At 40.4% G+C, this 26472-nt stretch overlaps 1 protein-coding gene across 3 annotated transcripts; it reads right to left on the bottom strand.

Moving 5' to 3' along the window:
* Window positions 1-961: 961 nt before the first annotated feature.
* NUP42 (nucleoporin 42) lies at window positions 962-26472 on the bottom strand. Of its 3 annotated transcripts, XM_003807945.6 has the most exons (8): window positions 19783-26472; window positions 16679-16907; window positions 14829-14923; window positions 6056-6132; window positions 5208-5294; window positions 4727-4801; window positions 2432-2516; window positions 962-1800 (listed from the first exon to the last, which is right to left on the bottom strand). In XM_003807945.6, the coding sequence occupies exons 1-8, from the start codon at window positions 19901-19903 to the stop codon at window positions 1223-1225; spliced, it is 1347 nt and encodes a 448-aa protein (XP_003807993.2). In that variant the 5' UTR covers window positions 19904-26472; the 3' UTR covers window positions 962-1222. The 3 variants fall into 3 exon arrangements, with proteins under 3 accessions (XP_003807993.2, XP_003807992.2, XP_034819689.2); XM_003807944.6 differs by lacking the exon at window positions 4727-4801; XM_034963798.3 differs by lacking the exon at window positions 16679-16907 and having other exon boundaries at window positions 19783-19919.

Genomic DNA, 26472 nt, shown 5'->3' with positions numbered 1-26472 from the left:
CCAGAACCGTGTTAGTAACTGCTCTGGCAGTGCTAGCTATGCAATTTTTGAGGCCTGAGAAAGCGCAGAAGTCTGATATACCTGCTTCAACTCGTGACAGGCATTTAGTTTCTTGGATCATCCATATGTAAAATATAAATCTTACTCCCTCAATCTGAGGACAGAGGGAGATCCAAACATGCACAATAATTCTTTTTTTGTTGGGGGAGGGCAGGAAAGGGGATGGAGTATCGCTCTGTCACCCAGGCTGGAGGGCAGTGGCGTGATCTCAGCTCACTGCAACCTCTGCCTCCTGGGTTCAAGTGATTCTCCCGCCTCAGCCACCTGAGTAGCTGGGATTACAGGTGCCCGCCACCACACCCAGCTTATTTTTTGTATTTTTAGTAGAGATAGGGTTTCACCATGTTGGCCAGGCTGGTCTTGAACTCTCCTGACCTCAAGTGATCTGCCCGCTTCAGCCTCCCAAAGTGCTGGGATTACAGGTGTGAGCTACTGTACCTGGCCATGCCTGAGAAGATCTAGAAACAGAAACTGGTGAATCCTGACCCCACTACACACATTATTTATTCACATGAGATCACAATTTGTTTTTCTTACAACTCATCCATTTGACAGACTAATGTGATGAATAAATAGAATTCTATAAAAGTGAGTCCAAAATAAAAAGCAGCCTAAGATTGTTGAAGAAAACTCAAATGGTGGTCCACGAGACCGCCAAAGTTGAGAGGGAACCAAACTTATGGGGGGGGAAATGCCCCTATGGTTCTAAAAATAAAAGCTTGTCACTCTTTACAAACTGATTTATCTCTTTGAGAGAATCCTGAACATGAAGTCATGCTACTAATGTTTATTCTAAAAGTAGGCTAAATATTTGAGCATGTTCCCCCTAATAATTACAGAAATTATCTCCTTCCTAAAAAAAAAAGTTTAAAACTTTAAATGGTGAGACAGTAAAGTGGTATGGCATGAGAAAAGTACTTTATTCGTGCACAATTTTTCAGTTCCATTCAAAATTACAGTACAAAAAAATTCCCTTGCTTGCAGAGTTTTTGTTACTTTTTACTTAAATATTTAGAGTTAAGAAAAAAATCAAATTTAAAATCACTATTAATGGAAGCTTATATTCCTTATGAATATATACATGTATGCATATATACATCTCTATATGAATCACTCAAAGCAATTTTAAACATCATTCTTTTTTGTATTTAAAATTACCCTTTTAAAAATTTAGAAGTTCCAGAGGTGGAGGCTTTAATGGAATTTTTCCCAGAGTAAATTTCTTGGATTGAAATTGTTCCAGTTCTTCTACTGTTAGTTTATCTCTGGGTGTGAATAACACATTATCTGTTGCAATGATGCTGCTTGAGGCTGACAGAGAAGTGGATATGCTGCTATTTCCAAAAGTGTCACCGGATGGCTTAGAAAAAGCAGTGTGAGAATGTGAGCCCGGACTACCAAAACCAGCCACAGAACTGCCACCTCCAAAGGCTGGGGCCACTGGAGCTCTGACAGGACCTGTTGCCAAGGAAGCTGGAAGTCCTGAAAATCCAGGTGATCCAAAACTGGAAGCTGCAGGGCTTTTGAATGAAAATGATGCAGCCGATGTGACTTCAGGCTTCCCAAATCCAAAAGCTGGAGCAGAAGTAGAGATACCTGAACTGGTAGAGGCTGCAGCTCCAAATGCTGGGGAACTCCCAAAACCAGCAGGGCTTCCAGAAGAGGCAGCGGCAAATCCAGAGTTTGTTTTAAAACTAAAGTTCTGAGCATTATCACTGCTGCTGTTATTGACTGGAAAGCCTACAAACAACAACAACAACAAAAAAAAAAAAAAAAAAAAAAATCGATTACAGTCAGAAAAATGTCACAATTATTTCCTCCCCCTATCTTTTTTTCTTATTTATGTCATGTTTCAGTGTTGAGAAGCTTACTGGAAGGACGAGATGAGAAAAGTAAAAATGAGAGGCTAGAAATACCCACTAAAGCCTGCTGCCTGTCTTTTCTGCTAACAATCCCATTTTCACCTTGATCGACCTTCACCCAAGGAGAAACCACAGGGACTAGGGAATAGACTTTCACTTTGGTTTCTACTTACCTCACCAGAGCTGCTACCTGAGGACAATGCTATGCTGTTATACACAGTGACAAGAAAGTTCTCAAAGGTACTGCTATCATAGCTATGTACTTCTACGAAACTCCTGAAAACTCATTCCTAAAATGTACTTCTAAAGCTTAAGTGTCTTTCAAAGAACATGCCCAATCTGGCCTCCCTTTCACAAATGTCTAATGAGTCAAATGCTTTGAGGCTCTATGATGGAAGGTTGTAGAATTTACGAAGGTAATTTAAAATGGCGATTCAGGCTTGTAATTTGAAACCTATAAAATCTAATTTTTCTAAATCAGTGAAGTCCTGCATTACTTTATCACTTACCTGGCGACATAAATGTTGCTGCTTGACTACTGCCAAATCCAAATGCAGGTGCTGCTTGATTTACTCCATCCTTTACATCAGAGAGCTGAAAAAAAAAAGTGTGCAAATAATAAAGTGCTTGATGAATAGTGCTCCAGTATCTTTTCTATACACTTTATGGACAAATTCAAGTTTTTAAAATGTGCATTAAAGGCTGGGTGTGGTGGCTCACACCTGTAATCCTAGCACTTTGGGAGGCTGAGGAGGGTGAAGGGCTTGAGCCTATGAGTCTGGGACCAGCCTCAGCAACACAGCGAGACCCCCATCTCTACAAAAAATTAGCCAGTGGTCCCAGCTATTTGGGAGCCTGAGGTGGGAGGATCACTTGAGCCTGGGAAAGCCTGGATGACAAAGTAAGACTCTGACTCAAAAAAAGAAAAGAGAAGAAAAAAGTGCATTAAAAAAGGCAAAGTTAAATGCTTAACATGGAAAATGCCCATAATATGATGTTGAAAAGGATAAGATATAATACTGTATAAACAGTATAATCACAACTAGTAATATGAATATGCATAAAAAATGTACATTAGTAAGTTAACAGTGATTATCTCTGGCTGATAAATTACAGGTGATTTAAATTTTATTTATGCTTTTTTATACTTTCTAAATTTCTACAATGAGCAGATATTATAATCAGAAAAATATTTTTAAATTTTTTTCAGTGTCTATAAGGGTAGATCTGCATTTATCAAGAAATCTAGATATTAGGTAAAAAGGACCTTTATAGAATACCCAGTCTAATACTCGAAATGAAGTAGATCCACTATTATATAATTAAAAGCTTATGACTAAAAATCCATTAAACATTTCCCATTCCCTGAAAGTACTTTATGTTCTTGCTGTTCTGTGCTCTAGAAATGTCTTTCATCTCTGCTTACTGAAATCTTAATCCTACTTTCAAGGAACTTTGTATTTGCTCCTTCCTTTCAAGAAGACTTTCTTAATCATCCAAAGCAAACATAAGCGATTTCTTTCATTTGGAAGTCTCAAAAGCATTCTTTGGCCAGTGTGGTGGCTCACGCCTGTAATCCCAGCACTTTGGGAGGCTGAGGCGGGCGGATCATGAGGTCAGAAGATTGAGACCATCCTGGCTAACACGGTGAAACCCCGTCTCTACTAAAAATACAAAAAAGCTGGGTGTGGTGGTGGGTGCCTGTAGTCCCAGCTATTCGGGAGACTGAGGCAGGAGAATGGCGTGAACCCGGGAGGCGGAGCTTGCAGTGAGCTGAGATGGCACCACTGCACTCCAGCCTGGGCGACAGAGTGAGACTCTGCCTCAAAAAAAAAAAAAAAGAATGCTTTTGTTTTTGAGACTGCAACCTCTCCTGGGTTCAAATGATTCTCCTGCCTCAGCCTCCTGAGTAGTTAGGATTACAGGTGTGCGCCACCATGCCTGGCTAATTTTTGTATTTTTAGTAGAGACCGGGTTTCACCATGTTGGTCAGGCTGGTCTTAAACTCCTGACCTTGTGATCCGCCTGCCTCAGCCTCCCAAAGTGCTGGGATTACAGGCGTGAGCCACTGCACCCAGCCCTCAAAAGCATTCTTACTCCTGGTCCCTGGCAACCACTCTGTCTGCTTTCTATCACTACAAATGAGACTTGTCTTTTCCAGAGTTTCACACAAATGGAATCACATGGTCTACACTATTTTTTTTTTTTTTTTTTTGGTCTGGTTTCTCTCCCTCAGTGTAATATTCATTAACAGGCAGATGATAAACAAATTATATCCATACAATGGGTTACCATTCAGTATAAAGAAGGCATGAACTCCTGATACATGTTAAGTCAGCTATGGGTGGGTTGTCCCACATCCTAACCTATGGAGGGGCCCTGGGCAGTTAGCAAGGAGCAGGGACCTTCCAGCCCTGAGGGAAGTTCCACAGTTCTTTGGACTCAGTTATCCTTTCTCCATCAGCTCTCATCCATGGTGGTGGTGGGCCACCTCTCACACAAGGACAGACTACTTCCAAGAGGTCCCACTAAATTCAAATAGCATTACAAGAACTAAAAGATGAAAGAAATTAGCTTGCACAAGAGTCTAGTTATTCAGGAAGCACATATTTAAGAAAGGGGTGGGGTGTTGGGACTGTCAACCATTCACTAAGTGTAGGGAGATATTACTCTCATATCCTTATACAGAGTAGAAACCATCTGAGAAATTGGAAATATTAAAATTATAAATGTGAATATCTTATTTTAAAATAAAATTCTTAAGAACTTTTTAATGGGTGTAGAAACATCATAACTTTATTTACAAAGATAATGAACTTGCCACAGTCGGGACCATAGATCTTTGGAGACAGGTGGGTATATATCTTCCAAAGGCATTTCTGTTTAAGACAAGGAACATACTGTGTTCTTCAGTCACAAAACGATACATTACATTCTAAATGTGCATTCATATAACTGTTCAAAGTAATTTCTTTTTACATACAGATAACCTTAAATACTTAAACTTATGTAATAGTTTGCCATTTTCAAAACTAGCACTACCAAAGTTAAAAACTTTACCCTAAAAAGCTTTTAAAAAGCATAACTATTTCTGCTTTTCTGACCAAGGAACACAGAGAAAACTATTTCAAGACCCTGACTCTTAAGTGATGCTATTTTGGGAATGTGTGTATCATAATTCTTGATAGAAAATTTTTGTTTTGCTTTCCAAATCTAAAGTAAAATATCCTCTGCAAAAAAGCAATAGGTAAGACACTTCCCTCAAGAAAACTCTCCCATACTCACCAAAGCTACTTTAGTTGATATATTTAGACTTTTCAGTTCATTTACCCTGTTCCTCCATTGATTTATTAAATGTTGGACAGAATTTAGCTGAAAACGGAAGACAGAAAAATAACAGTTCAATATTGTATGTTTAAGTTAGTTTCTTCAATAAAAACTTCACATACTTCTTTGCCAAAATCACAAAAGGTTTATGTAACAGTTTTATGGCCCATGACTTGCAAAATTTGCATTGACTTGGCCTATTTGTCAAAGATATTCCAGCTCCAGTTCCCTCTCCCTGTTCAACTCCTTGTATCATCTGGTTAGTATCACAAGTACCTGGCAGCACGTAGTTAGTTATATTTGGATGGGCGGTGAATACATGTACTAGTTGAAATGCATGATCATGACTGTAGAAACAGAAAAATACAGCATTTAAACTGCTTCCTTCAGGTACTCAACTTATTCTAGTCAAGATTTTAAATTTTTTTTGATATTTGATATATGAGGATGTTAATCTGTATTACAGACTGTATCTTATTTTTGTTTTTCTAGCATTCATCACTGGATTGGTACCTAACAGATGTTCAATAAATATCTGTCAAATGATAAAAGGGTTTCATTTCTGGGATTGACTGTTGGGTAATTTGTAATAAAAATAGTAATATTCCTAATTATTAAAGTAAAAATATATTATCATTTTAATAACCAACCAAATTCAATGAAAATAATATAGAAAAGAAAAATAGCCTACTCCTGAAAAAAGATCATAGACCTCATCGGTTTTGCCAAAACACAAGCCACGATAAAGAAAGCAGTAATTAACAGCTCATCTGTTATTGCAGTAGATTAATAGGAAACAAACTTACATAACTCTGTAAGTTATTGCTGGTTAAGAAGTTATGGTATTCAAGCCTCAATTCCTCTGGTGAAATGTCTGTAAAACCTGAAGTGAGGAATCAATCGGAATCTTTAAAATAAATGCCAATAATTTTGATAGTAAAGCTAGAGGTGCTAAACAAGAAAATATCTAATGTTGATTAGAAAATTTTCATAATCATAAGGAAGAAACTTAAAGCCTACACTCTACTTAATGTTTAATAAAGTGTAAAATTACAGTAAAATATAGTTGGTTATTCTGATCTTTAAATGGGGAAGATTTTCTAAAGATAAGTGGCGTAGAATGAACAACAAACACAGGAGAAAGATTTGACTACATTTATATTCAAACTTTTATTTAAAAAATTCTGCCAGAAACTATACTAAGCAAAATTACAAGGCAAATGGTACACTAGGAAAATTGCAATTTTAACATATATGACAAGAGAAGAACTAATGCCCTAATGTATAAATAGCTCTTACAAATAAATGAGAAAAGTAAATGTATTTGGGCAAAGATAATGAACAGGCAATTCACACACACAAAAAATCAAATAGTAAATAAATGAAATAAAGTTAAATGCAACTTAAAATAGAGATAAAATGCTTTACTTATCAGACTGGCAGAAATTTTAAAAGCTGGTATTTACTGTTGTTCCAAATGTGGTGAAATGTATCATTTCCTAAATTACCGTTAAGGGAATTAAAATGGTACAAGTTTTCTGGGAGGGATAATTGTTAATAAGCATCACAAGCCTGAAAAACATTCATATCCTGTGACTTATAATACAATTTATAGGATTTAACCTTGGGAAATAGTTATATATGTAAACAAAGGTTGCTATGTATAAGGGTGTTCATTCTAATATTTTTAGTACCAGAGACAAACTGAAAGCAAAAATTAGAATATAAAACTAGGGCCGGGCACGGTGGCTCATGCCTGTAGTTGCAGCACTTTGGGAGGCTGAGGCGGATGGATCACGAGGTCAGGAAATTGAGACCATCCTGGCTAACATGGTGAAACCCCCTCTCTACTAAAAATACAAAAAATTAGCCGGGTGTGGTGGCATGAGCCTGTAATCCCAGCTACTCGGGAGGCTGAGGCAGGAGAATTGCTTGAATCTGGGAGGCAGAGGTTGCAGTGAGCCAAGACTGCGCCACTGCACTCCAGCCTGGGCAACAAAGCGAGACTCCGTCTCAAAAAAAACAAAAACAAAAACAAAAACAAAAGCAAAAACAAAAAAAACTGGATTACAGCCGGGCGCGGTGGCTCACGCCTGTAGTCCCAGCACTTTGGGAGACCAAGGCCGGTGGATCACCTGAGGCCAGAAGTTCAAGACCAGCCTGGCCAACACGGCGAAACCCTGTTTCTACTAAAAATACAAAAATTAGCTAGGCGTGGTGGCATATGCCTATAATCCGAGCTACTCGGGAGACTGAGGCTGGAGAATCGCTTGAACCCGGAAGGCCAGCCGAGGCTGTAGTGAGCTGAGATGGCGCCACTGCACTCCAGCCTGGGCAACAAGAGCGAAACTCTGTCTCAAAAAAACAAAACAAAACAAAAAACAAAGAAAAACTAGATTATGATCCTTAATATATATATGTATACATATATATGTATAGGTGAGAGGTGACAGCATGCTGGCAGCCCTCACAGCCGTCACTCGCTCTGGGTACCTCCTCTACCTGGGCTCCCACTTTGGTGGCACTTGAGGAGACCTTCAGCCCACCGCTGCACTGTGGGAGCCCCTTTCTGGGCTGGCCAAGGCCGGAGCTGGCTCCCTCAGCTTGCAGGGAGGTGTGGAGGGAGAGGCGCGAGTGGCAACCAGAGCTACCCAGGGTGCTTGCTGGCCAGCTGGAGTTCCGAGTGGGCGTGGGCTTGGTGGGCCCCACACTCAGAGCTGCCGGCTGGCCCTGCCCGGCAATGAGAAGCTTAGCACCCGGGCCAGCGGCTGCGGAGGGTGTGCTGGGTCCTCAGCAGTGCCGGCCCACCGGCGCTGCGCTGGATTTCTTGCCGGGTCTTAGCTGCCTCCCTGCGGGGCAGGGCTCCGGACCTGCAGCCCGCCATGCCTGAGCCTCCCCCTCACCTCCGTGTGCTCCTGAGCAGCCTGAGCCTCCACGAGGAGCGCCACCCCCTGCTCCACCGGCACCCAGTCCCATCGACCACCCAAGGGCTGAGGAGTGTGGGCACACACCATGGGACTGGCGGGCAGCTCCACCTGTGGCCCTGGTGTGGAATCCACTGGGTGAGGCCAGCTGGGCTCCTGAGTCTGGTGGGGACTTGGAGAACCTTTCTGTCTAGCTAGGGGACTGTAAATACACCAATCAGCACTCTGTGTCTAGCTCAAGGTTTGTAAACACACCAATCAGCACCCTGTGTGTAGGTCAGGGTTTGTAAATACACCAATCAACACTGTATCTAGCTACTCTGGTTGGGACTTGGAGAACCTTTGTGTCCACACTCTGTATCTAGCTAATCTAGTGGGGACTTGGAGAACCTTTGTGTCTAGCTCAGGGATTGTAAACGCACCAATCAGCACCCTGTCAAAACAGACCACTTGGCTCTCTGTAAAATGAACCAATCAGCACGATGTGGGTGGGGCCAGATAAGAGAATAAAAGCAGGCTGCCCGAGCCAGCAGTGGCAACCCGCTTCCACGCTGTGGAAGCTTCGTTCTTTCGCTGTTTGCAATAAATCTTGCTGTTGCTCACTCTTTGGGTCCACACTGCCTTTATGAGCTGTAACACTCACCGCGAAGGTCTTCAGCCTCACTCCTGAAGCCAGCGAGACCACGAACCCACCGGGAGGAACAAACAACTCCAGATGCGCCACCTTAAGAGCCGTAACACTCACAGCGAAGGTCTGCAGCTTCACTCCTGAGCCAGCGAGACCACGGACCCCACCAGAAGGAATAAACTCCGAACACATCTGAACATCAGAAGGAACAAACTCCGGACACGCTGCCTTTAAGAACTGTAACACTCACCACGAGGGTCCGCGGCTTCATTCTTGAAGTCAGTGAGACCAAGAACCCACCCATTCCGGACACATAGGTATACATATATACACACATAGAACAACTTATACATCCCTGTACAAGTGGACCCTTGCAGTTCTGTTCAAAGGTCAACTGTACACACAGCTGTACAGGGTCCACTTGTACAGGGGCCACTTGTACAGGGATTTTCTTCCGCCTCTGCCACTCCTGAGACAGCAAGACCACACCCACGTATCCCTCTGCTACTCAACATAAAGACAATAAGGATGAAGACTTTTATGATGATCCACTTCCACTATGTGAATGGTCAATATATTTTCTTATCCTTATGATTTTCTTTTTCTTTCTTTTTTTTTTTTTTTTGAGATGAAGTCTTGCTCTGTTGCCCAGGCTGGAGTGCAGTGGCGTGATCTCGGCTTACTGCAACCTCTGCCTCCTGGGTTCAGGCAATTCTCCTGCCTCAGCCTCCCCAGTAGTTGGGATTACAGGCACGCACCACCAAGCCCGGCTAATTTTTTTTGTATTTTTAGTAGAGACGGGGTTTCACCACATTGGCCAGGCTGGTCTCGAACTCCTGACCTTGTGATCCACCCGCCTCAGCCTCCCAAAGTGCCGAGATTACAGGCATGAGCCACCGCGCCTGATCCGTTATGATTTTCTTAACATTTTCTTTTCTCTTACAGTACGTTATTAGTAGTTAAGCTTTTGGGGAGTCAAAGCTTATACGTGGATTTTTGACTGCACAGAGGATCAGTGCCGCTAAACTTTATGTTGTTCAAGGGTCAATTGTATACATAAACAAGAAATATGTTTGTGTGTATATATGTTTCGAAAGAAATATACTAAAATGTAGTAGTTACCTCTGTGATATCAGGTTATTTTTATTTTATTTATATATTTCTGTACTTTCCAAGTTTTCTAAAGCAAAAGCTGTAACTTGTTTTTTATTTTTGAGACACAGTCTCATTCCTGTCACCCAGGCTGGAGTGCAGTGGCTCACTGCCGCCTTGACTTCCTAGGCTCAAGTGATCCTCCCATCTCAACCTCCTGAGTAGCTGGGACTATAGGAATGTGCCACCACACCCTGGTAGAGACAGGGTTTCGCCAAGTTGCCCAGGTTGGTCTCAAATTCTTGGGCTCAAGTGATCCACCTGCCTCAGCCTCCCAAAGTGCTAGGATTACAAGCATGAGCCACCACATCTGGCCCAAAAGCTGTAACTTTTATAATTGGGCAAACTTACTAAGAAAGGCAAAAAATGTTCGAGATATTTTCTACCAAGAATTCCTTGTAATCCAGTTATTATTAACTCCAAGGACACCTGCTTCAGAATAAAGGAAAGACTAAATGTTTCCCTGGATTCCTTCTAATGACTTGTCTTCCCCATCTTTACTGACCTCTCAGGCCAAAAAACCCTAGGAATCACCTTGGATTTCTCTTTCCCTATATCTAATTAATCAGCATGCTGCCAGTTCAAGCTCCAACAGAGAACCCAAATATGACCAATTCTGTCTTCACTGCTATGAACTCTAGTCACAAGCAGCAATGTCTTCTAACTTGTCTCCCTATCTCTACTTTTGCCACGGCTCCCAACAGACCTTTTTCCCCCCTCACACAGCATGCTGAGTTAGCTTTTTCTAATCAGATCACGTCCCTCTTTTGCTTAAAGTTCTTCATGGCTGCCTGCCCAGTGCAATTAGGCCCAACATGATCTGGCCCCTGGCTATCTCTGGCCTTACTGTCATATTACTTTCCCTTGTTTACTCTCCTCCAGTAATTCAGGCCCCACTAGTCTGTAAACACTGCCAACCTTGTTCTTACCTCAGGGCCTTTGCAATAGCTAGTCCTACTGCCAGGAATGTTTTCCCCAAATCTTCCCATAACTGATACCCTCTCTTTATTCAGGACTCATTTCCAATACTGTCTCCCAGGAATAGATAACCACTCTATCTAAAGAAATATTGTTCCCCTAATTGCCTATTCCTTCCAGCTGTGCTCAACCAGAATTCCTCATCTAAACCACAGAACACAGAAAATGATTTGAGTGATAATTTTCTCAAGTCTTGCAAAATGGGGCAAAAGTAGTATCATTCTTTTTTTTTATTTTTTATTTTTATTTTTTATTATACTTTAAGTTTTAGGGTACATGAGCACAATGTGCAGGTTTGTTACATATGTATGGGCAAGGACTTCATGTCTAAAACACCAAAAGCAATGGCAACAAAAGCCAAAATTGACAAAAGTAGTATCATTCTATTATAGCTGCATGGAAAAAGTTAATTTATTAATACAATGGATGCCTAAGGACAGAAGTACTCAAACTTTTGGTCTCAGTACTCCTTTACATTCTTAAAAATCATTAAGGACCCCAAAGAATGTTTGTTTACATGGGTTACTTACATTGATAATTACCACATTTGAAATGAAAACTGAGAAACTTAGTATTAATTCATTTAAAAGTAAGAAAACAATTACTTATCTACATAAATGAAAAAGCTATTTTCCAAAACAAAAAATGAAAATTTAGTAAGATGAATAGCCTTGCTTTATGTTTATACATCTCTTAATGTTTGGCTTAATAGAAGACTGCTGGATTCTTATATATGCTTCTGCATTCATTCTGTTGCAATATGTTGTTCTGACTGAAGTGTATGAAGAAAATGGGCATTCACACAGACACGTATTGGAAAAGGAAGACTTAAATGGCTTTTTCAAATAACTGTGGACATTTTTCTTTGATACTACACCAAAACTTGACAAGTGGTAGTTTTTTAAAGGTTAACTATAACATAGACTCAAGCCATACTAATGAACTTTTTGTGGCATTATATTAACATTCACTGGTTTATCATGCATGTAGAATGGACTTTCAGCCACGCATAATTTTGTAATATCACATATAAGTCATTTGAAAAATGCCAGTTCACTGAGTTATGCAGAACTTCTAAACATTGGCACGTTATTATACAACATCAAAAAAAAATTTTTTTTTTTTTTTTTTTGAGACAGAGTCTCGCTCTGTCACCCAGGCTGGAGTGCAGTGGCACAATCTTGGCTCACTGCAAGCTCCGCCTCCCAGGTTCATGCCATTCTCCTGCCTCAGCCTCCCAAGTAGCTAGGACTACGGGCGCATACCACCACGTCTGGCTAATTTTTTGTATTTTTTAGTAGAGACGGGGTTTCACCGTGTTAGCCAGGATGGTCTCCATCTCCTGACCTCATGATCCACCCACCTCGGCCTCCCAAAGTGCTGGGATTACAGGTGTGAGCCACCGTGCACAGCCAAAAAAATTTTTTAAAGAGACAGGGTCTCGCTCTGTCACCCAGGCTGGAGTGTGGTGGCACCATCAGAGCTCACCATAACTTTGAACTCTTGAACTCAAGTGATCCCCCCACCTCAGCCTCCAGAGTAGCTAAGAGTCTTGGCATATGCCATCATACTCAGGCTAATTTTTGTATTTTTTGTAGAGACAAGGTCTTGCTATATTGTCCAGGGTAGTCTCAAACCCCTGGCTTCAAGCCATTCTCCCACCGCAGCCTCCCAAAGCACTGGGATGACAGGCATGAGCTGCTGCGTGTGGCCCTCACATTTGTGAATGTTGCCATCCATTTAATCAGAAGAGATTTTAAGTGCTGAGAAGCCATCATGCTCACGATGACAAAGTTTTCCGTAATTTCAATTTTTGCTTGAAAGTTTTAATTTTTTTCATTGGCAATAAACACTATCAACTGTTTTCTTCTAAATAACCATAGTTGTCATTCCTTTCAAATAAATATTGTCTTTGAAAAAAGTGGCTAGCTCAGTCCAACTTGAACAATTACACAAGATTGTTCATCACACTTGGGCATGGGGCAGACACACTTTGTGTGTGCTTCCCATTTTGTCACACAGAATACTAAAAAGGTGCGTACTCAGGGTCAAGGGTTAACAAAATTAATAATTTTTATCTCTTCATAAAGGAAGTTCTTAAGTTCAAATGGCATTAAACATTTTTTTATTGTGACATCTACTAGTAATTTATTGCCTCTGCCTTGATTCTTGCTAAGATACAAGTAGTTCTACTCCTCAATGCTGCTGCACCAACAGTGCAAATGTCAACACAGTGAAAAATGGCAATTAATCACTTAGTATTATCAGAAAATATTTTTGAACTCAGGCAACTCCTAAAAGGGCCTCAGGGATAAAGTTGCCAGACTTAGCAAATAAAAATACAGGATGCCCAGTTAAATTTGAATTTCAGATATACAATAAATACTTTTTTTAGTATAAATGTGCCCCAAATATTACATGGCATGTACACATACTAAAAACACTGTTTATCTGAAATTTAAATTTAACCGGATGTCCCATATTTTATCTGACAACTATATTCAGGAATCCACATTTTAAGAACCACTGCTTTAGGGCAACAGGCATTAGGTTCAATTTGGAATGGATTAATACTCAAGTACTAATACTTAAGCTGATTAAGGGCTTAATACTTTGTTGTTTCTTTATAGAAAATATCATTATCTGAAATTATCTTAGTTTATTTGCATCACTTATTGTTTTCCTCCCTCAAGAATGTAAGATTCATAAGGAAGGGATCTTGTCTGTCTTGCTCATCACTATATTCCTAGCACTTAGCACAAAAGAAATTCAGTAAATATTTGTTAAATGGACAAGTGAATAAATAAGAAGCGTTGTAATGCAAATGCTCACAGAAAGTGAGCAACTAGAACTGAGACAGAGGAAAGATCCCAAGGTTCTGCGATATTGATTGCAAGAGCTCCCATTTGCAAGGTACCCACTGTTTCCTCAAAAGGACGGAGGCCCAGGAACACCCAGAGTGGGCTTGGGAAAGCCCGGTGGTCTAGGTTTCAGCCCAGAAAGGGCTTAGGGACTATGGACAAAAATAAAATAAAAAATAAAAAATAAAAAAAGAGAGAGAGAATATTCTAAAGCAAATGCTATTCCAGGCCAGAGAGAGAGAGAGAGAGAGACAGAGAATATTCTAAAGCAAATGCTATTCCAGGCCAGGTGTGGTGGCTCACGCCTATAATCCCAGCACTTTAGGAGCCTGTGGCGGGCAGATCACCTGAGGTCAGGAGTTCTAGACTAGACTGGCCAACATGGTAAAACCCCGTCTCTAGAAAAATACAAAAATTAGCCAGGTGTGGTGGCGGGCAACTGTAATCCCAGCTACTCGGGAGGCTGAGGCAGGAGAATCACTTGAACCTGGGAGGCAGAGGTCACAGTGAGCCGAGATCGCGTCACTGCACTCCAGCCTGGAGGACAAGAGTGAAACTCCGTCTCAAAAAAAAAAAAAAAAAAATTGCTATCCCTGTAGCCCAGCTAAGCCTCCTCACATTTAAACATTATCTCCAGAACAGGTCTCAACACAACTATTCTTAGAAGGAAAGACAGGGAAGAAAGAACAGAACCAGGCAGCCAAGGCCTTAATGACAGGCAGGATGACTCTTCTATTCACAACAGGAAGCTAAGAGGTTCCAAAGCTGTACATACAGGGAATCAAGAACGTAGAGTCTCTTCCTGGGCTTTATTTAAATGTTTTCTCCCAAGAACTATATGTCTTAAAAGACTATATTCTCCAACCTTAATCTCTAAATTATGAAGTTTGGCTAGAATACTCGAATACTTTAAACAATGCCCAAACTCTCCTAGTTGTAGCTAAGTTGGTGGTTGATTTCTGTATTTGGCATTCTTTTGGTTTTAGAAAATAATAGTTTTAGAACATGCTTTAAAAATGCACAATTTTTCAGTTACCTGAAATATTAGGTTTCTTTTTCACTGGTGAATAAACAGAAAACATCCACTGCCCTGATGATTCCCAAACCTCCATATCTTTTACAATTCCTTCCCTGCAAAAAAGAGAAAAAAAAAAAAAAAAAGAGTAAAGGATTTTCTTAGCTGCTTGGTAAAATTTATTGTTAATGATTTTCCACAACTGAAAATTTAAATTCTAGTAAATACTTTTCCATTATATTTTCTGAAGAGTGTTCTTTAAAGCACAAGTTTATAGAAGTGTGAACTATATTTCATGGTTACAAATAGTATCATAATGTCAGAGAAGTTAATGAGTTTGGCTTTCCAATACACTGACCCATTAACCAATGTTAATACATAACATTGGTTATGATATGTAACCATATCATATGGTATCATTGGTATGATATGTAACATTGGTTATGATAGTAATTACATAAATACTATCATAGATACCATACTTTTTTTAGGAATTAAAATCTAAAATACTAACTTTAATCTTTGTTAATTATCACAAACATCAATAATCATTTAACTGGGAAGAACAAAGTACCACTTACGTGATACAGAATCATAATATTTTAAAAGTGGGTTATAGGACTTCAGAGATCATTTTATCTAATTCTCACATTTTGCAACAGGGGAAACAGACCCACATCCATACAACTAATCTGTGGTAATGCCGTGGGTAGATTCGGCTCTAAATTAAAGTTTCTCCCTACTTAGACTATGTCAATAAAAGGAGAATTATCACAGAGAAAACTGTATTAAATTTAGAATTGCAACAAATGCAGAAAGGAAGGTTTTGTTTGTTCATTTACTTAAAAAAAAAAATCGGTTGTATATGGTATATGACTCAACATGTCTACAACTGGTTCTGATTTAATTAGGATAAGTAAAAGACTAACCAATTACATTTAAATTCCATCCTAGTCACCATGAGTTGAGAGAACATTACAGATAGCCAAGCACTGTTTTGACACCAGCCATAAATTTTACCATAAATATTCTCAAGAAATGTCATGTATCTACTCCATAATAAATGTAGGAAATCAAATGAGATCAGTTTGAATAGGATAATCCAAGTAAAAGTTTTAGAAAGAAATAAGATATGTGGCTGGGTATGGTGGCTTATGCCTATAATCCCAGCACTTTGGGAGGCTGAGGCAGGCAGATCACTTGAGGTCAAGAGTTCAAGACCAGCCTGGCCAACATGGTGAAACCCTATCTCTACTAAAAACACAAAAAATTAGCTGGCTTGGTGGCAGGCGCCTGTAATCCCAGCTACTTGGGAGGCTGAGGCAGAAGAATGGCTTGAGCCCAGAAGGCAGAGGCTGCAGCGAGCCGAGATTGTACCACTGCACTCTAGCCTGGGCAACAGAGCAAGACTCCGTCTCAAAATAAATAAATAAATAAATGAGATGGTATAATGACCTCCAAGTTCACAAGTTGTTCTAAATTACATCATACTTTGTAAAGGACTTGTAAGTTAGAATGAACTTAAGCAGGACTAATCTTAGAAAGATATTCACAATATAGTGTTATCAACACAAAGTGGAAAAAGCGTAATTACCCCTAGGAAGGCACTCTACTATTATAGAAAGATGATATATTTTTAAGTGAAATAAAATCTAGGGTAATACACAGCAAAAGAGTGGCTATCTATAAGTGATAGGATTGTGGGTGATTTTTCTTTTTGCTACTCTGATTTAAAAATAATGCATTATTTCTTTTTTTAAAGAAAATATTGTATTGTGAAAAGATGTTACAAAAAAAGAGAAAACAACAAAGATTGTAGGTGAAAAAACATAAGCAAATGGATAGTAATTTTCCTGAAAACTTTCACTTACAGAAGTTTCTTTTCATCTTTCTGCTCATCAGGACTAAGTGAAGCAAATGGGTTCTCAGACAATCCAAAGCCTTCCTTCCTGTTAGTTGAAGCTCCAGAATCAAAAGAACTGAAATATGGCTTTTCTTGATCTCTGCTGCCCCCCCATGGTGTGGATTTGGAGAAACTGGATGGCTGGATGACATTGGAATATCTCTGGCTAGTTGTATTCCATCCACGTCTATTATTACCTAAAATAAACAATAAAACAAAATAATTTTACTAGCAACTTTTCTTTCTATTTTCTTTTTAATTGAGATAGGGTCTCACTCTTTTGCCCAGGGTGGAGTACAGTGGCATGATCTTGGCTCACTGTAACCTCAACCTCCTAAGCTCAATCGATCCTCCCACCTCAGCCTCCTGAGTAGCTGGGACCACAGGCGCAAACCACCATGTCTGGCTAATTTTTGTACTTTTTGTAGAGATAAGGTCTTGCCATATTGCCCGGGCTGGTCTCAAACTCCTGGGCTCAAGAGATCCACCTGCCTCAGCCTCCCAAAGTGCTGGAATTATAGGCATGAGCTACTGTGCCCAGCAACTGTTCTTTAAAATCTCAAAAATCTTCATTATATCTTAGTATGTCTAGACAATATAGAAAGATTCAACAAGCACTACATTTAAACTCATTTTAAATGACAATCTCTTCATTTTTTATTTATATACAGTAGTTAGGTTGTAATATCAACAAATCATAGTGGCCAATTGCATTTTTGTTTGAGATTGAGAAGAAAATAATATAGAAAAATAGTGATATATTACTAAATTCAGCTGACAAAGCTTATTAAATGAACAACTGCTTGATAGTTAAGTTGACAGAAGGCATGCATCATAAATCATAAACTCCTTCAGGATAAAAACTTGTGTTTTTATCATTCTTTGCTCCCCCACCAGGCCCTATACTGTAGTAAAGGCTGAAAAATGGACATTGAATTAAAGTTTCTCGAATATAAAAGATTACATTCTACCCTCTGTTTTTGTACAGATGCTTAAGTCTGTTTGATGCAGTCTTTTCTCTGGGCAAACACCTACACACCTATTTTCACAGAGAGATTATACATGGTATTTACATGTGTACAGAATGCATGTAGTTCCTCTACGAGCTTTCCAATATTTCATAAATATCAAAATGAGCCAAAAAGATTCTCTCCTCTCTTTATATATTGGTTTTGTTTTGTTTTTTAAAATCATTTTAGCAATCTCATTTACTCATCACTTCCTAGTTGGGGCCAAGATTAAGGTAATTCATCTTGTTTCTGAATGAATTAAGAGATAAGCCATTAAATATATTAACAGTTAGAATGACACACATGCCCAGTTGTGAAAGTTCATCCTGCAACTCTAAACTACCCTAAAAAAAAAAAAAAAAGTGGAGACTGCTAGACCAGATCCCTCAAGTAGAAGTTAATGGTATCTTCTTCTAAAGTTCCAAATTCACTGGGGGATGATACAACTGAAGAAACTCACTTCCTCCTTTTTTTTTTTTTTTTTTTTTAAATTGCTTTTGGTCTTCATACTTATAATTCCAGAAACATTCATTTGTTTCTGGGAGCTAAATACAATTTGTCTGCCAAATTTTGTTTACACTCACATTCATCAGACCTGAGTCCTAATTTTCGGTCTGAAATATTTCACTAGATTAATTGTGGAGGAAGTAAAAGGACTGTCTTCCCTGAAGTGGGATCAGACGTGAAACCATCACGCAATACAAGGTTTAAAGGTTAGATGAGGCCCGCCGCGGTCGCTCACGCCTGTAATCCCAGCACTTTGAAAGACGGAAGCGGGAGTATCACCTTAGGTCACGAGTTCGAGACCGGTATGGCCAAAATGGCAAAACCCTGTCTCTACTAAAAATACAAAAATTATCAAGGGCATGGTGGCGGGCACTCGTAATCCCAGCTACTCGGGAGACTGAGGCATAAGAATCGCTTGAGCCTGGGAGGCGGAGGTCGCAGTGAGCCGCCTGACTGAGAGAACAAGACTCCGTCTCAAAATAAAATAAAAAAATAAAGGTCAGATGAATAGCCCTAAAGGAGGAGAAGGAAGGGAGACAGCACCGAATTATTAACCCGATCTTTAAAAATCTTGTGTTGTTCTAAGGTTTCATGTCTAATCTCTCCTTTCCTTGAAGATAAAAAGCTTTGACAATGATCTAGGCCCAGGGACTAGATCAACGTGGCCCCCACATCTCCTTTCCTCACCTCCCGGATAGCCCTTAACTGGGCGTCCCACATTCCCAATTTCACCCCCAATTTATGAGCAGGTGCATTTTTGCGGTATGGCTCTATAGGTTTTATTACGGTATGGCTCTATAGGTTTTATTAGATTTTCTTTTTTTCTTTTCTTTCTTTCTTTCTTTTTTTTTTTTTTGATAGTCTCCCTCTGTCGCCCAGGCTGGAGTGCAGTGGCGCGATCTCGGCCCACTGCAACCTCCACCTCCCGGGTTCAAGCGATTCTCCTGCCTCAGCCTCATGAGTAGCTGGGATTACAGGCGCGCGCCACCACGCCCGGCTATTTTTTTGTTTTTTTTTTTGGTATTTTTAGTAAACACGGTGTTTCACTATGTTGGTCAGGCTGGTCTCGAACTCCTGACCTCGTGATCCGCCCGCCTCGGCCTCCCAAAGTGCTGGGATTACAGGCGTGAGCCACCGCCCGGCCGGTTTTATTAGATTTTTTCAAAGAAGTCCACGACTTCTCCAAAATGAAGTCCTGATTCTGACCCAAGCTGCTAGCCTCACCCTCGAAAAAACAACTTAGTAAAAATTATATTCAATTCCGGCATTTACCTACAAGGTAGTTTCGATAGGTACTTCCGATTTAAAAACTCAGTTTCGCACAAGCATCCAGGCCCAAACCCAGGTCCTCAGAAGCTCAATAAAAACGGACCACACGAATAATATGTAGATAAAATCCTCGGTTTAAAAACGTTGTGCAGGGCCCAGTAGGGCCGGCAAGGCCGCGACGCGGGCACGTTGGGGTCACCAGCAGCGGGACACACGCAGGACGCCCGGTCCCCGCCGGCGGGCCCTTCCCGGCTCGGTTACCGCGGAGGATTCAGAGGAGAGTCACCTGAAGGCTGCTGCTGCGGTTGCTGCCGTCCTCCTCCTGCACCCCTAGCACCGGGATGTTCGTTCCAGCACCGATCTCCAAAGCGGCACCGGCCTTGAAGGAAGAATTGACAAATGGCCATTGCGACGGCGTCGCTGACGGAGGGCGTCTTCAGTCGGCACCTTTCGATGCCTGTTACTGGGCACAGAGCCCTAAGGCAACCTCGGCGCCCGGCCGGGCTACTGTGACGTCATCTTCTCGCGCCTGGGAAGGCCTTTTTCCGCCTCTCACCCGGCAGTGCCATGAGCGCATGGACTTGAGCCAATAGGACTTGAGAAGAGCGGACCGCTCTGACGCTTTGAGTGTGTCCTGGGAAGGAGGGATGCTTGAACGGTTACGGGAAGACCGGAGGCGCGTTTGACCCCGGTGCAGGGCCTCGGACTACAGGAAGGCTGGAGGTCCAAAATGAGAGGAAAGCGGAGCAAGCAAACGCAGAACTTCAGCAAGGCCCTCAGAGGAGAATTAGCTATGATTTGAGAGACTGAGTCGTTCTTGCTGAGACGGTAAAACTTAGCTTGGGCTGAGAAAGTAACAAACTGCCTAGCCTTTCATCTGGATGGATAACAGAGTCAAATAAAGCCAGACGACGTTAAGAGGAAACAATGTTTCTTTTAGGACATGCTGCAACGGAAAAGTATTACCCCTTTGAGTGAGTAGTACATTCTTACTACACACTGAGAAACCTTGTTATTTCTTTTTTTTTTTTTTTTGAGACGGAGTCTCGCTCTGTCGCCCAGGCTGGAGTACAGTGGCGCGATCTTGGTTCACTGCAAGCTCTGCCTCCAAGGTTCATGCCATTCTCCTGCCTCAGCCTCCCGAGTAGCTGGGACTACAGGTGCCCGCCACCACGCCCGGCTAATTTTTTTGTATTTTTAGTAGAGACGGTTTCACCGTGTTAGTCAGGATGGTCTCTATTTTCTGACCTCGTGATCCGCCCGCGTCCGCCTCCCAAAGTGCTGGGATTACAGGTGTGAGCCACCGCGTCTGGCCGAAACCTTGTTCTTTCAAGTCCACATAAACGTTGCTATTTGAAATTATATCAGAACGAGTGAAAAGTCCCATCCTTGCCTGGAGGATCTAAGTCTCTTTGACGCAGAGAAGCAGCCTCAATTTCTATCCAGGTGTAGAGCTTCAGATAAACGGTTCTGAAAACACTCTGTATTTTCTTAACTTTGCAGTTTCCAAGGAAACATGCCCTACATTCAATTCTCGTCCAGACCTGATGTTAATGCCTTTACACACAGCTATGCTTTGAGGTTTCATTTAAATTTCACCTAAACTTCACTCTCCCCGCCAAAACATACAATAACTACCTTTTATTTTGTACGGTGAGACACCCCACAGCTCCTCTGGTGTGCAGTCTTCTTGATTGCAATAAGTCAATAGATCTGACTTTGTTGGATTACAGGTTTGTGGTGGTGGTTTTAGGATTATTGAGCTGGGAGTGAGCCATCATTCTTGCTCATGTAATTTGTTTGGATTTTGAAGACAGCAGAATCTACAGGACGGGAACTACTTGTCCAAACTAGTTTTTTATTTTCTTTAATCAATGCAATTCATTTATTTTGAAACAAATTTATGGAAAAGTTACAAATAACAGTACAAAGAACTTTTTTCCTCAACCATTTGAGACTATGTTGCAGACCTAATGCCCCATGATCCAAATACTTATTGTATATTTTCTACAAACAAACCAGGGGATTCTACATAACCACAACACAGCCAACAAAATTAGGACATTGATACTGATGCACTACTACTCTCTCATCCTTAGACTCCATTTATGTTTTGCCAAATGTCCCAATATTGTCCTTTAGAGGAAAAGGGTTCAGTTCGGAATCATTGTTGCTTAGTCATATTTCTTGTGTCTCCTTCAATTTGGAAGATTTTTTGTTTTTCCTTTTCATGACCTTGACACTATTAAAGACTACAGGCTGCTTATACTGTAGAAGTTCCTTAGTGCAGGTCTGTTTGATGTTTTCTCTTGATTAGATTCAGATTATGCATCTTTGTCAGGATTATCACAGAAGTGATGCTGCGGTTTTCACATTGCAGGTTGTGCACAATTTCAGTTTGTCCTGTTACCTGTAATACTCAATGGATTACTTGCTTAAGGTGGTGTCTGCCAAGCTGCTCTACCATAAAGTTATTCTTTTCCTTTTTGTTATTAATAAGAATTTTGTGGGGAGGTACTTTGAAAGTATATAAAAATCTGATTGTTCATCCAACTTTTAGCTCATTCACTTATTTATTCATATCAGTATGGACTCATGATTTCCAATGTTATTCAATGGGTTATAATCCATTACTATCATTATTTATTTTGATGCTCAGATCATCTCCAATTTGGCCAATGGGACCCCCTTTAAGCTCCTTTGCACATTCGAAAAAGGAGAAAAAAAAATTCCCCATGATTACTTGAACACTTTTTTACTTTCTGGTGCAGAGATGTTCCAGGCTCACTTTTACATTCTCTACTCCAGTCCTGAAATCAGTTATTTCTCCAGGGGTCCTTTTGGTGCTGCTTAGAAACCAAGATCTGAGCTTTAATGTGCTTATTGCTACTGGGATGTCTTTGCTGTCATGAACATTGCTGGGAAATACATATGTATAAACAAACACGAACATTTACATCAAACATTTCTATATTTTATATATTAAAACTATTATGCCTTCTATGTCAAAGACTATGAAAAAAAGAAAAAAACTTGAGTTCACACTGATAATCTCCAATTTCAATCCAAAATCACATGATTCATTTTATTTTCCTCTATTTTTAACTCCATTGATAACAAGAAACTTGGCTTTCATTAACCTTAGTATATTTATTTTATTACCACCTTGTGTTAACCAGTATTGCTTTGTAGCCGCTGACTTCTCATTCCTGCACATGTCAGCATGTGTAAGGACTTTGCTGGGATCAAATACCTAAAATAATACCAGTGGTGACTGAAACTTAAGTGAGGGTAAGCCCAGTGCTTGGTGAAGGTAGAGAGGGGCAAGGCCAGCATGCCGGTTGAGACTGTCTAGGTGGAGTGTGTGTGAGACAATGAGAGCCTAGGGCTTGCAGGACTTGGTAGTGATCGGTTTGGTGATGGGTATATATAGGTGGAAATCAGGAGGGTGGGGTTACAGGAAGGAAACTTCTGATTTCTTCAAGATGGCAGAGGAAAAATACTGCTGCCTCCCCTTGCAATTGGATGAGGCAACTGTCTCGACTTGATAGGAGATAGGATTCCTCCCCAATAAAAAGGAATGAGAGACACTTCAGATTCTAGGACATCAGGTACAGAGAGGGCTTATGCTTATTGAATGGTGAGTCAAACATCCCAGAAAAATACCTATGGATCTCTTATGGACCAGCAACAAAAATAGTTGGCCATCTCCTCATCATATAATGAAGTTCATTGATTAAGCTCACCCTTGTACCCCTGAATTATCAATTTTCAGATGTCTCATTTAAATCCAAATGCACAGTCAGGGACTAGACATTTGAAGGCAGATGCCAACAGGAAAGAGCAAAGCAAAGAAACAGAAAAAGAAGTTAGAGGAAACAAAAACACTAAAATATTTTTAAAATTTAAAGAAACTAAAATAACGTCAGAGAGGATAACATGAAACAAGAATGGCATACTATATAAAAGAACAGTTATAGAAATAAAGTACTCTTGGAAAACGTAGATAGTGGGAACAAATTAAAGAAGGTTAGAAGATAAAGTCTGAGGGAATTTCTATAAGATTCAAACTAGATCTTGAACCCCATTTTAAATCTGTTATGAGAGAGGGCGTAAAGCTCTGGAGAGTAAAAAGATTTCTAGTTAATAAGGGCAACATTTCAAACAATTTCCCAGCACAGACTTTTTTAAATAAAATTTTTATTTTTTCTAAAGTAGTGTGAATCATCTTGGGAAGGAGGAAGGTTAGAAAGATAAAAGTGGATTCAAGCTTTTTGAAGTCTTTTGAGGCAACTGTAGAGAGGGAGGAGGATATTTAAAGGAAGGATTTATCAAACGCCGAATGATGCCACCTGTAAAATGTCCTTTCATTCAAAGAACAGATTATTTGGACTTAAGAGTCCAAATAATGACTCTCAGTGAGAGCTGGTTTGGTGCCATGTGGGAGTAAATTGGATTTTCTCAAGTCTTTGGTATAACCTTAGAAAGCAAAATTTCGTCTAAATACCTCCTTTACCCATGCATATGTAGCAAATCCAAAATTTTTGCTGTTAACAGTATATATGGCAAAAGGAATATAGACTGCTTGGTGGAATAATTGTTTATTAAACGGCTCATTTTGATTTTGTTAGCAATATTGTCATGTCAAAATAATTCATGACTCAAAATTTTCATGGGATGATATGTCAAGTTTTTGCCAGCTGGGCCACAAAGTCACAAGTATATGTTTTGTTTTGTTTTTTTCAAATAGCAACAATTTTTTTAAGATGCTAAACTTTTCTGACCGAATTGTGATTTTTGAAAGCATAGACTTACTTTGTCATCAAAATAATATCATTGCAAAGGATATAACATTAACTTATCAAATGTCTACTAAAAAGCAAGCAGAGCACTTTACAGGACAGGGAGTTTTGGGGAACAAAATAGAAAATGTGCTTGTCAGTATGGTGAGTGTACTTTTACCCACTATCCTGATATTGACAATTCTGTAGAAATTTCCAAGGCAGAAAAAGACACTAATTGGGAATTATGATACAGATTACTAAGGAAAAAAACCACTTCATTATAATCCACATCAAACCTGTGTATGTATTTACTATAGTGTGTTCTAGTCAATTGACATAGCCTAAAAGGAAATGCTGGTGTACTTAAAATATCTCAGACAGGTACTGTATATTCTACATAGGAGATTGTCAAATTATATAGCTATATTGTAATATCATAAATGGATATTTCACTCTCAAAAAATTAAACTAGCCACATTTTTCAATAGAGTGCAAAATTGAAAACCCTACTACAAATGTTCAGAATAATCAAATCTAGAGACAGAAAGTAGATTAGTGGTTGCCTAGGGCTATGGTGTTTGGGAGGTTTTCTGTGTTGAACAGCATCTCCCCAAATTCATGTCTATCCAGAAGCTCAGAATGTGTCCTCGTTTGGAAATGGGGTCTTTACAGGTGTAATTAAAATAAGGTCATACTGGATTGCGGGCCCTATGTTGTCCTTTTTTTGTTTGTATTTTGCTTTTTTTGAGAAGGTGTCTCGCTCTGTCACCCAGGCTGGAATGAAGTGGCGCAATCTCAGCTCACTGCAACCTCTGCCTCCCAGGTTCAAGCAATTCTCCTACCTCAGCCTCCTGAGTAGCTGGGACTACAGGTGCACACCACCATACCTGGCTAATTTTTGTATTTTTAGTAGAGACGGGGTTTTGGCATGTTGTCCAGGCTGGTCTCAAACTCCTGACCTCAGGTAATCCACCCGCCTCAGCCTCCCAAAGTGCTGGGATTACAGGCGTGAGCCACAGCGCCCAGCTTTTTTTTTTTTTTTTTTTTTTAATGAGACAGGGTCTCAGTCTGTCACCCAGGCTGGAGTGCAGTGGCACAGTCATAGCTCACTACATCCTTGAACTCCTGGGCTCAAGTGATACTCCCACCTCAGCCTTCTGAGTAGCTAGAACTGCAGGTATATACCACACCTGCTTTTTATTTTTTTTGTAGAGACAGGGTCTTGAACTCCTAGCCTCAAGTGATCCTACTGCCTCCACCTCCCAAAGTGTTGAAATTACCGCCCTGAGCCACTGTGTCTGGCTCCCATGTTGTCCTTATAAGAACACCATGTGAAGATACAGAGACACACAGGGAAAAAGCCCATGCGAAGACAGAGACAGAGACTGAAGTGCTGCAGCTACAAGCCAAAGAATGCTGAGGATTGCTGGCAACCACCAGAAGCTAGGGGAGAGGCATGTGTGGTTTCTGCTGCAGACCCTCCAGAAGGAACTAACCCTGCTGACACCTTGATTTAGGAGTGCTGACTTCCTGAATTGTGAGAGAATAAATTTCTGTTCTTTAAAGCCACCAAGTTTGCAGTAGTTTGTTATGGTAGCCCTAGGAAATACAGGGGCGTTGGGGGAAATAGGGAACCATTGCTAATCAGTACAAGGTTTCTTTTTGGGGTGATGAAAATGTTCTAAAATTCTGGTGATGGTTGCATAACTCTGTGGATATATTAAAACCACTGAATAATACATTTTTTTTTTTTTTTTAGTCTTGCTCTGTTGCCCAGGCTGGGGTGCAGTGGCTTGATCTCGGCTCACTGCAACCTCTGCCTGTCAGGTTCAAGCAATCCTCCTGCCTCAGTCTCCTGAATAGCTGGGATTACAAGTGCACACCACCAGGCCTGGCTAATTTTTCTATTTTTAGTAGAGACGGGGTCTCATCATGTTGGCCAGGGTGGCCTTGAACTGCTGACCTCAAATGATCTACCCACCTTGGCCTCCCAAAGTGCTGGGATTACAGGCGTGAGCCACTGTGCCTGGCCTGAATAGTATACTTTAAATGGTGAATTGTATGGTATGTGAATTATATCTCAATAAAGCTGTACATTAAAAAACCCTACACAAATAGAAATATACCTATCATTATGTTTTTCCTAATTCCTTTTTGATTTAAACATTTTTAGGGTTTAAGACTATTATAAC

The sequence above is a fragment of the Pan paniscus genome, chromosome 6, assembly GCF_029289425.2.
Source record: "Pan paniscus chromosome 6, NHGRI_mPanPan1-v2.0_pri, whole genome shotgun sequence".
NCBI classification, from domain to species: domain Eukaryota; kingdom Metazoa; phylum Chordata; class Mammalia; order Primates; family Hominidae; genus Pan; species Pan paniscus.
The sequence above is the reverse complement of the archived record's forward strand: the minus strand, read 5'-3'. Positions and strand labels throughout refer to the sequence as shown.